At 36.6% G+C, this 12845-nt stretch overlaps 1 protein-coding gene across 1 annotated transcript in view; it reads right to left on the bottom strand.

Annotated features, from left to right (window-relative positions):
- Window positions 1-7730: 7730 nt before the first annotated feature.
- Window positions 7731-12845, bottom strand: part of tacr3a (tachykinin receptor 3a) — a 44362-nt gene continuing 39247 nt past the window's right edge. The window contains exons 4-5 of the mRNA XM_056767671.1: window positions 11543-11739; window positions 7731-7986 (exon numbers count right to left, since the gene is read on the bottom strand). Of these exons, the coding sequence (XP_056623649.1) occupies window positions 7731-7986; window positions 11543-11739 (453 nt within the window). The remainder of the gene's footprint in view (window positions 7987-11542; window positions 11740-12845) is intronic.

Here is a 12845-nt window from a genome sequence, read left to right on the forward strand (position 1 = left end):
TGCGAGGATATTTCAAGCCACTCCATATAGTGTTACGATGTGTTCTTGGAAATACAAAGATGTTCCTGCTCTTTACACTTCATCCCATTATGGCTGGTCACATCTAAGCCTGTGATAGGAGACGTGTTCTAGCTAATTCTATTGTTTCGGTCTTTCCTGGCTCTGGGCTGTCACAAAATGAAATGATACCCCACATCACATTTCTGTGGCAGCAGTAAAATAATCTTTAATATAATTGTTATAGCATTACGTGGTTCACCACAGCTAATTCTGTTATGTGACATTGGAGTATTAGAGAGAAATGATATAAGATCTCCGTAGAAATGAAACAGCAGCTCTATAAAAAAGACATTAAGAGAGTTTGACCACATGCCAGCTCACCTCCGCTCTCATATAATCTACAGCAACCATTAAAGACTCTGCTCTATTGTTTGCAGGTGTGATAGCCATCCCTAACATAACATCTGGTAATAAAGTAGAGCAATATTTAACCATTACCCTGAAATGAATGCTAATGCAGGTGCCACATATACTGTAAGCTTAGAGCAAATGCATTTTTTGACTTCACACTGCTTTGAAACAAGTGCTCATGACATGAAATTAAAATTTTATCGACAACTGGAACCTTGAAGAGACATCAGAAAGTTCAAACATATTTAAGTGGTACATAAGTGTATATGGTCATTCTGCTTCTGTTTTAGTCTAAATTTAGACTTTCTGGAATGCATAGTCATCATTCTAAAATGATATTTAACGGAATGAATGGATATATATGGTGCACCTGGTCTAGTGATGTGACATCATGTGTTCTGGTCATTAAACAGCTATCATCAGAACAAATGCCTCCCACGAGATCAAGAGCTGCCATATCATTACACATCCCCTGCCATGTTCAATATATCTCACCACAGACAGATTGTGGTTTGGCATCCTGTGGTATAAACATAGTGCAAGAGGATGTTAGAAGTTGTATCGCTAATGATGCCCACTGTTTTCAGATTTTGTGTTTTGTGCAATATACTGTAGCCAATATGCTGCAGAAGTTATTTTACAGAAAATGAATGTAAAAATATGATTGTGAAATCTGTTTATACGTGAACTGTTGCTTTAGCATATAGTGTATGAAACAAAAATTCAATATATTCAATAAATGAATATTTTTATATTGAATCAAAATATGATATCAATAATTGTAAAACACAATGCATCTAATTTAACTGTGAATAAAGGACAAGTTTATGAAATTTAGTAGCAAGGGCTCACTCCACCGCTTACCACTCCCTTTCAAAGGACTACGGTAGCTGATACGGGACTTATAGCGTGTCTACACCGTACACGGCATGACACAACAAAATACAATAGAACCCATTAGAACCCATTTTGCTACATTTTTTCCACACTGGGTGCAGTGCGACATGACATACCCAATAAGAAGAATTTGTGGTGTAGATGTCATCACATTTTCTCTTCTTTGCCAAAGGAGATAACATTAGTTTAGTTTAATCTACTTATTTTTTTTACTGTTTTCTGGGGACAGTTGCTGCAGCCGTATTATGTCACTCGGGGTTGGAGTTTCTCTTGAAATCCTTGCAAGTTTTTCAAAATGTCCTGTTGTATGTGGATTTCATAACCATTTCTCCTCCTTGTCTGCATGGCAAAAGGAGCTTATCAGTGTTGCAGAGCTTATCCCACTTAAATGGTAAGAGGCTGTCGAGTCAGTGGCCAGTGGCAGTTGGGTTTGGATCCGCTGGGTCATTATCCCTGTCATGAAACTTCCAGGCTCACATTTTAGTGTCAGATCACATTATCGCTGTGGACAGAGATGGCTGGTTAAAGCTTTACGCTTTCTTTTAAGAAGGGTGTAACATGCTCACTATTGCCTGTTTGAGCCCTCATGGCGATAAGTTTAAACCAATGGAGATAAGCCTTCGCATGGATGTCTGTAGAGAATCTGAAGTTGGTTTTCAGTTGGATAAACAAGACAGAAAATCACGCCTATGGGTTTGTTCAGGACTGCCATGAGTCGCTTTGTGACACGTTGCACATGAAGAGTCACAATACCAATATGCTGTTAACACTTTCTCCATACCTCATGAGGATATGAACTCTGCCTGTCTTGCAGGGAAACATTAAAAAAAATGTTCAAAAAACATTTGAAGAAACTTTGGTGAGAGAATGAGGTATAGACATAATGCTTGCCAACATATACAATAGATGTGGCTTCCAAAGACTTCATCAGGTAAGTGGGCAGTAAAAGAGAATGATGCGTTGTTGGATTTTTTTGTTTATAGTACACTTGGATGCTCGCTTTTCTTCTGAACATTCCTCCATGGATTCCCCTTTTGTGGTGCATCATGTGTTGACCACTTAAAGGACCAATGTGTAATTTTTTTGAGGATCTATTGACAGAAATGCAACATAACTATGTATTCAGAGGTGTATAAAGACCTTACATATGAAGTCTTATGTTTTTATTACATTAGATTGAGCTATTTCTATCTACACACACCGCGAGTCACTTGTATGGAATTAGCCAAGTTGTGTCTACAGAAGCCCTAGACGGACAAACTGCTCTACAGAGCGCTTTCGTAAAACAATACCCCCCTTGGCAAAGAAGCGAAAACGTGTCACCGTCTTAGTCCTGTGTCAACCACCGTAATGCTCCGAAAGAGAGGGGGGAGGGGTGGAGTGAGCTGTTGGTTGCAATTCGCAACCTCACCGCTAGATGATGCTAAATTTCATACCCTGGACCTTTAAAATATATTTTTTAATTGTGCTGTGTAATTTCTTTAATAATCTAGCAAACGGGGATAGCAAAGCTTTTCATTATTTATCTTTTATAAGAAGATTCCTGGTCAAAACATCTCTTGGGGGTTATTAGCTTCTGGTTCTCATACATCTCATCATTACAATTTATAACACCACTACTTGCATTATTATTACTGAAGAAACTGCATGTGAATATAAATTTGTTAGAGATCAAACAAGGGCACTGCTAAAATTCTGCTGGGTCATTTTATCAGCAAGTAAATGGGTAAATAGTGCCATCACACAGCATTCATGTTTACTTGTAAAAAAATTAGCATGACAGTTGCATTTATGAATATGTACAAATAACAAATATAGTTTTGAAGCTGTTTGGGGTGTTAAATGTTTAAAGCTTACTGTTAGACATCAGTGGTCAATCATCTAAACATATAGTGGGCATGTTTCTCGAATCTCAACAAAATAAAGCAGGTCAGCAGGGAACAGCTCAGAGATACACAGGTCTTATCATGGGAGGATGGGGATTAGTTTCATTTGAGTTACACCGGGTTGAGCAGAAATCCCACACACACATCAGTGATTCTGAACTGCTCTTTAAAGTTCTCTGGTCTTATGAGAACAGAAGCCGCTCCTCTCCATCTGCTGCTGTATGCATCACAAACACATCGAATCTGGAGGGAATTTTGACCTTATTTTGATCTGAGTAACAGCAGTGTTAACAAAATGTGTTTTTGATTAGGATTTAAAATGAAGAAATGCTCATTCATGTTTTATTTTCAAAGTCATTGAACACTTTTATTTTCTTGAACACAGTTTGGCAATTACAATACATGTTCTTGAAATTAAAAATATCAAAAATCATTGGCAGTACAGAGCCTTTTCTTGACACATTTAAAAGAAACAAAGATCACGCGCATGTAAACAACACAAATTAATAAACAATCTAATTCACATGCAAGACAACACCATTATTATAACAGCAAGTATTTTGTAACAAGTGAGCTTTAACCCACAGTTTTTTACCCTTTGCTTTAATATCAATGTTTGTAAACAGTTTCAGTCATTTGAAAGAACAACTGTAAAACAGTATTTTGGGGTTTATTGTAAACAAGTAGCAAAGACTTCAGACATGTTTAACATTCACTTAAAAAGCTCATCTGTCACAAGCTATCGACACTGCAGCACAGCCTACCAAAAAATTAGCATATATTTACCCATCTAATACAATCATTTAAAATGAAATCTTACATCTGCAAACAAAGCATATCTTTATGAACATATCAATAAACTGTACATGCATAATACATGTTATAACTCTCTACCTGCACAAACATTTCCACAAGTACAAAGCGGTGAACTTACAGAACTATTCAAATCAAAGTGTTTGTTAAATTGTTAGTAGGAACAGCTCGCGCGTAGCCAAAACACACTGTCTTATAAGACCTTGAGCAGATCACTGAGGTACATCAAGATTATGCGTGTTTAAACAAAGAACACCTTTTGTACACACAGGTTTTAACAAAAGAGCTGCAAGGCCTATTAAATAGGGTAAGAGAGCCTAATTATACTCAGCACAACAAATGATATTCAGAATCTAGAATTGCTGTTTGCATTACATTATAAGGTCACAAGATGGTATTTAAACTTACAGAAAAAATCATCAGGGGTTCCCAAAGTGGGGGTCGCAAGGCCGCGAGGGCGTGGTCTCAAGATAATTCCTAGAAATATACTTTTTTATTAGAAATAGCATATGTAATCAATAAGTGTAACAAAATATAAAAATATTAGTTAAGTTGAAGGGGAATTTCCTCCCCCTCGATATTGACCCCTGTATACTTTTACCACCTCCGAGGATAGTGGGGGTCTCGAGTCACTGGCGCTGTTATTTTGGGGGTCGCGGGCGAAAAAATTTGGGAACCCCTGAGTTATACTGTATAACAATTCAAGAAGTACTCTACTTTGTTTTGTAAGATGGATTACGTTTGAAAATGGCTGTATTCTGAGAACATTCACACACTAAAGTTCATGTTTCATAAAGCATCTAATTGTATGGTTTTCTGTTGTCGTCCATTGAATTAAACACATTTTTAGAACACTATTGAAATTTGCCATTGTTGAAACCTACATTCATGGTTTATACTTTCAAATTGTCTCGAACATTCACTGTATGTCCTTTACTTAAATACAAATGACATCAAGCTTTAAACAAAAGACAAAGTTGATATGTTTATGATCATGTTTCTCTTCTTCTGTATGATAATCATTAAAATATATTCGTACACTTGATCATTTGCCCAAAAAATATTATAAATGTGATGATTCTCTCTCTAGTTAGGTATAGGTATCCCTATATGTATTCTAAATACTTCAAATTATTAATTTTTAAAATTTGGCATATCAACAACCCTAGTTTTTAGGACTTAAGCGAGTAAATATAAATATATATTTTTTTCACGCGTTTCTTATGTCTAAAATATATGAAGTATCTGTGCATGTGTGTGTGCGTATGTGTGTGTGAATGCAGAGACAAGTGTCACCCCTCCATCAATGCTGTTTTTTGGTGGGACCTCAGCTGCCTTTCCTCACCTGGAAAATATCCATTAAACTTTCAATTCATAGTGTAGTGAGGGGGAGCATACCGAAAGCCTCCAGACATGTTTCCCACAGCACAACTTTAAGTTCAAGGTTGTGTCTAGCACTTCTCAGGCCCAGCAAGTCAAAGCCTGAGGCTAATGGGAAATCTATCGAGCTTGCCTTCTGTTTATTAATGTTGGGTTATTGCACTCCTGCTGTATTTAAAAAAACCTATTTAAGCAAACGTAATAAATAAAGAAGTTATACTATGTATATTGTGTAATATAATGTAATAAAAACAAAACTATGTTTTATTTTTTTCCTATGTGTGTGTCAGTGTATATATGAGTCTATGTGCTTGTTGTTGCATGCATGTAAACATCCCAGTTCTGAGGCTGTCTATCATCTTTGGCACTCAAATGAGTCCTATAGGGACATATTAATGTGGAAAATCTGTGTGTAAAATTGACCTTGCTGTGCTGAATTTGTGACAAGCGCCATAAAGTATTCAAGGTACTAAGAAAGAATTCAGATTTGTCTTAGCATCTCTACAAGGTTATAGAGAAAAAGAATACAAGATTTTCCTTAAAGGGATACTCCTCGAAAAAGGAAAATTCTGTCATCGTTTACTCACCCTCAAGTTATTCCACACCTGCATACATTTCTTTGTTCTGAAACGCAAAGAAAGATATTTGGAGAAATGTTAGCTACTGACATTTCAGGGGACACCATTGACTACCACAGTAGGAAAATGTATTGTATATTCTGTGGAATATATTCTGTGGAAAACAAAATGAAATATTTTGAATAATTTAGGAAAGCTAATCGTTGTGGTGCACCTTTGATTACCAGTTTAATTGTTCCTTTTAGTCAATGATGTCAAAGAAATGTCAGTTGCTAACATTGGTTAACATATCTTTCTTTATGTTCAACAGAACAACGAAATGTATACAGGTTTTGAACAACTAGAGGATGGGTAAATGATGACAGATTTTTTTTTTTGTGAAGTGTCCCTCTAAATGTCCTATTTTGATAACAGTTACACATGTCCTGCGCTTGAAATGGTACGCATGTGCATATTGAACTCCTGTCACTGTTTTTCTTGCCAGATCAGTCTCCTAGAGGACTAGTGATTTTCCCCTGTGATTATAAAACTATTTGAAAATGATGTAAGGACAAGATAAAACAGAAATATAAATGACAAACTTGCATCATTATGAGGTTGTCTAAGGAAATAATCTTTTATCCAGGTTTGAAAATGCCTTTCCTTGATTTTAGCCAGAGCTTTCATCTCTCACCTTCCAGCGTTCTGGCATCGTCATATTTGAAAGGGAATTTGTAACATGCTATGTAAATACAATACTACAGATAATTCTGAAGAAGGAAAGGGTAAATATGCATTCAATAAACTTTTGTTTTTAACCTTGGCAATATTGGTAAAAACAGCTTGTAGCCATGGTGTGTAATGTATGTGCCCATACAGAATAATTCAGGATTGCTAACTTGCTAACGCTAATCAACAGGGAACAACACAATTGGAACCAAGGAAATTGTCATGATTAAAAATAAAGCTGTTTTTCAACATTTTCAATGTATGTGTAAAATGTTATAAAACTAGGACGTGTTTTCGAAATGATCTTTAGAAAAATATTAATGTTGGATTACAAGCAGAGTAGCCTACATACTGTATACAGTGTAGGCTACTGCATATCACAAGTTTGTGCAAGCAATATGGTAGTATACAAACACAGCTCTACCATAAGAAGGAAATGTTCATCTCATTTAGAAATGATTAAAGTCTGAAACTAAATAAATCTGATTCTGATAAATTAAAAGCTTTTTTTGATTCAATGGGAGACAATTAAAGCATTTCACATTTCACCCCATGATTTCGCCAAATACTGTAGCTGGTGTGCCGAAGATACAAGCTGCACCACCATCTGATTTCCCTGCTCATGACGTGAGGTCAGCCTGAACTGTTTAAAACGTCATGAGATAATTTAACAAGAACAGAACGTTAGGCCTTTGGGAGAAATGAAACCTTTGGCGTTTACGTAACATGCTAACCTTACTCGCGTATGATGAAAGAGAACACGGTTCCTGATTGGCATGAAAGGGAATCCTCTACCTATGCTTTCTGGAACGGACAAAGTGCTCCTCTGATGCAGGACCTTGTTGGTCTTCAAAATGATGAGGGCTGAATGTTCTACAAGTTATTTTTCTCCCTACAAGAAACTAATACTTCAGAAAAAACATTTCTGAAATACATGATTGTTAAATTTCTGCACACGCAACTATTGATGTGATGATAATGGCAAGTGAGAAAAAACTTCTCATTCATGACACTTCATTAGGATTGTTGTGCTTGATACTTCAGTATGAATCTCATCTCAGCAAAATTCCTCCTTAGGGGCAGAGTTGGAGCAACCGTTGTGCTGATGGTTGTGAAGGCACTTCCGGGCAGGGTGGGCGGATGGCTCTGAGGGGTCACACACGGCAACGACGGTGGTTTCCATGCGAGACATCGTGTACATGCTGCTCTGCCGTGCCACTTTAAGCTGCATGGCTCTGAGCTCGAGCTCGTCATAGTCAGACACCTGCACGAACGGACACCAGCGGAACACCCGTTTAAAGCCGGCTCGGAACCTTAGAGCGGAGGAAAGCAGAATGAAGAACTGGACAAATATTTGGGCAGTAAACATTGTAATTTTTGATCAAAGTGTTATCATTTCCCTCTTGGAATTACACGTGGATTAACCTGCCTCCCAGAAATCACCCTTTATCAATAAACATAAATGACATCTGATGCTTGGCACATTAGTGTCATATCACCAGGCAAAGTCTAAATAAATGAAACACTGTTTCAATTGTTGTTCATTGTTTTCTTCTGCCATATTCTGATTGGCCAGTCGCAACATTCCAAGGGTTGATATTATCATATAACAACCGATCAAAACTATTAAAACCCTGTAACCCGGATGCTGCAAATCATTTTGAGAGGGGCAGTTTAATATTACACAAAAATGTATTATAAATATGTCTTTTAATAACATATGTGACATCATTTTATAAAATTAAAAATTAGTCCTGACTCTCTGTGGTCAATAAAAATCCCATAATATGAGAAGGTGTGTAACCCGGGCATCCTGGCCCAATTCGACCATTCGCCTCTATACATCATGGCCTCCTAATCATCCCCATATATGCAGGGGCGGACATACCCATTAGGCAAAGGGGCCTTCCAAAAGGGGCCTCCAAAAGGAAGGGGTGGACTTAACCAATATGCCATGTCAGCAGCCACGTAGTAGAGCCCCAAGTTATCATCAAAATAGTCCTGTAACCCTGTTAAAGTTTTACGTTATTACAACTGTACAAAGGCACTCCCCCATCATAGATTAGAGTGGAGCATTCCATTAGCACCGTACATGCGTGAGACTAGTTCGACAATAGCTAGAGAAAGTTAACGCAGCGGCGGAACTGCCCACAGCGAGAGTGTAACTGTGTGGTACCGATGTGTATTTCTCCATAAAAACTGACAACACAGTTGTAATGACTGTTGACCAAAACATATTTCAAACAAAGAGCGCTGTGCGCTTGGTAGGTGAGGGCGGCGTGTTCAATGGTAGAAAGGTTGTTTAAACCACTGTCAAGCAAACAACCCGCATGCCATGTCCCTGTATTTTTTATAAATGACTGCTGTAAATATCGGAATGAAGCATGATTTGTGATGGTGTGTCCTTCAGAATGGCGACGTAGATCTCAGTGTATGTCACGGCATCTGGACTGAGCAAAAATGTAGGGCGGAGCTTGATTTCACTTTTTGGGATTTGATAGGAAGTTGGAAGCCTGGCCATTGGACAGTCAGTATAGTCTCATCTTCAGGTTGAGATACATCATGTAATTAAGACATGTTGTTTGGAGGGGAAGGGAGAGTTTCTCAGTCCCCACAGGATTTTGCAGATATCTTTATGTGATTTATGCGGCCAAAAATGCTTCATTTTGCATCAGCTTTATTTAAACCTTGAAGAGTTAAAAATACTACTTGAATTGGAAAATAGGGTTCTTCTTTAAAACTACCACCTGTGTAAACATTATTTATGCATTTCCTATGATTAAAATGCATGGAGCAGATTTATACTGAATGTCTGGAAACCTTGGCTGCCGTAAGTTTAAGGCCCTCCAAAGAGGCCATTTTGACTGACAGGTCAAGCAACCTATCACGCTTTGTTTCATGCCGCTTCATATTTATGGTTGTGGAAATGTCTCTGTGACAATGTTTATGAATTTATGCCATGAACCTCTCATACTTTTAACAAATCAGCATTTCGTTGTTTGTGATGAATGTTCATTGACACGTAAACATGACAGTTTTCTTCATGTATCATATGGCTTTATGTTGTTTCCAGGTGTGTAGTTTAAAACCATGACACACACATCGGTGAGGATGACCTTACTCAAAGCCACTAGCCTGCAACCTCTAGCCAAAAAAAATGTAAAAGCTAATGCTAACGTCTTCAAAAAGGAAAGGAAAGGAGACCAGAGGCTAATTTTTTTTAATAGTAGCAATGGATGTTGTTAGCAAATTGTAAGTGTTACAGGCCCTTCTATCTCCATTCTATAGTATCTCTGCTTGACTTTTGGAGCAGGTTTTGACAAAATAATCATATTTATTATTATTAAAATTATCTAAAATCAAAATCTCTACATGGAGTTTGTTTGATTATACATTAAATTCTGCAATCGCAAAATCGCTACAACCTGCAGGGAATAGTTACTCATTTATAATATAAAAACAATGGCTTGCATGGATCATTTACTTTATAATAAACAATGCAATATTATTTGAAAAATAATATTTAATTTTTGTATCTCATGGTGATTATTTGTGAATTGAACACTTCAGAAAGTCAATTTTACGGTAGTCCCAGCTTGATACACATTATTGTGGATAGCAACAGTTGCCACGCTACACTGGTAGACTGCCCGAGAAGATGCATTTTAGGTGGTCCTATAAAACAGCTGAATGCTTTTACAGTATGGTACAGCAAGCTTTTGACTACACAGAACACAAAGAGACATAAAGAGACACAAAGACAATTTTATACCCCAATTTTCTCTCCTTTAGAAAAAAAACATTAAATACAAATTAATATTACTTGCATATACACCGAATGTGGATTTAGACGGTTTACACATGAATATAATTTGTTGACCAATCCGCTGTTAGATTAATGTACTGCATTTAGGAATGACAAATGTTTTCTTTCCAAAAATTACACTGGTAAAAATGTACTTGTTATTAAAGCATTATCTTCAGTTAAAATGTTCAGTCATTAATATAAATTAATTTAATATAAAACTCATCATTAATATAATTGAATGTTTTTTAATGTTACAATTTATTTATAAGCTTACTATTGATATATTAGTTTATTAATATACAGAAAAATTATTCATAGCCATCAAATCACACATCTGATATTTGAAAGACAACCAGTTTAATTCATAGCAAGGAGGACAAAAATATATCAGAATATGAATAATAATAGTATTTCCGATATCTCTGATGTCCAAAGTTGATAAGCGCTTTTTAATACTTTTTATTGGTTAGATATTTGCAAAACCCAGTGAAAGGGTGACTATATTAAAGATTTATGGTAAAAAAATTACGAAATATGCAGATATGAGGTTTCAGAAGGAAAGCAGTGATATGTTTGATTTGTATCGAGCTCACAACATCAGCAGGTTTGATTCTTAACACATACTCACTTGCAATAAAGCAGTCTAGTTTTGCCACATCCAGTGTACACGATTTAGTTAATAACACAAACATCTGTTATCCATTCCTTCATTAACACAAATCCAAGTGCGCCGTTTGTCCTTAACCAAGACAACACACTTTTTCCCAGTCCTTCATGTAAAGTGATTATTAATTACTCTTTTCTTTCAATCATTGATTTATGATTAACATTTCACAGGAAGCAAAGGCGTTAATTACTTCATGCTATAATAAGACTGGGAACAGCACTCATGTTGCTATGACAAAATACGCCCATGTCATAAATCTTTTGTTTTAGCACTCTCTCAAGTCTTCTGTAGATGTGGGAAGGAGAGCACTCGTTCACTTAAAACACCTTTGGGAGGATAAATCACATAAGCGTGTTCACAAGCTGCATGGGGTAAATGTGTGTTTGTGTGTTACCTGCTGTTCAGGCAGCAGTAGATAATAGGGTTGTACATGGTGGAGCTCATCGCAAGCCACATGACTGATAAGTAGATCTGCTGAATGAACTTCCAGCGAACCAGCAGCTTGTTCAAGCCGGTCACGAGGAAATATACATGGTACGGGAGCCAGCAGATGACAAAAGTCAGAACTACTATGATCATCATTTTCACCACCTGGAAACACAAGATGAGAACAAGAGTGAAATATAACATATGACAAAATGTAAACATTTTTGAGACCTTTCCAAATTTTCATTTGACCACTATTTCTAGATGTATTGTGGCCATTCGAGTCCAGTGTCTGTTGAATTTCAACTAAATCAGACCTCAGGAGGGACAAAAAGTCATCCAACAGCAATGTGAAAGTATTTGTATTCATGTTCTTGTGGCCGGCAGTCGACCGTGAGTTTTACTTCTGTGTTATTGTTTGTTTATTTTTGATTCAATTTGGTTTAAATGTTCGCCGGTTCCCGCCTCCTTCCTTCCTTTTATTGAACCGTATTACATATACATATTAAATAAATCTAGAGTCTCAGAAAGGTGAGAAATGAATATAACAGACATTGAATTTTCAATGTTTGCACCCAAGTGTAAATAGTCATTTGTGTGGATAATAATGTTGTGAAGTCACAGAAAACAATGTGAATGCTACCATTGTGTTGGAAATGTGGGTTGGAGGATAGTAAACGTGCATTAATATTTTGTGTGAGTTTAAATTGCATATATAAATAAAGGCACTTAAAGGGTTCTTCACAGCGAGGCCACAGAAGAACCATTTTTGCTTCCACAAAGAACCATTCAATCAATGTTTTTTAAAGATCCATTTTTCTTAACTTTTAATAATCTGAAGAACTCTTTTCGCCCCAAAGAACTTTTTGTGAAACACAAATGTTCTTCAGATGTTAATGGTTCTTTATGGAACCTTTTAGACAAAAAAGGTTCTTCTAGGCCTATATGGCATCATGAAGCACCTTTATTTTTTGGAGTGCGGGTTATCAGCATATACAGTATATGATTTTAATATAGTGAGCTTGGTGCAATGCATTCTGAGAAAAAGCATAATAAGGATGCTCTCTTTATGCAACAGTCTTTGTAACATGTCGTAAAATGCTGCCTTCATTGTCAGAAATATACATTTATAAAAAAATTCTGAAAGATTATAACATGATATGATATTGACAGGGAGCAAGGAGCAGGGAGAACAGTGAAGGACCTTCTTACAACTTCTATAGCTGAATTTGTTTTCATAACATTAATTCATTAAGACACTCCTTGTCATT

This window comes from Triplophysa dalaica, chromosome 2, assembly GCF_015846415.1.
Source record: "Triplophysa dalaica isolate WHDGS20190420 chromosome 2, ASM1584641v1, whole genome shotgun sequence".
In the NCBI taxonomy this organism is placed as follows: Eukaryota; Metazoa; Chordata; class Actinopteri; order Cypriniformes; family Nemacheilidae; genus Triplophysa; species Triplophysa dalaica.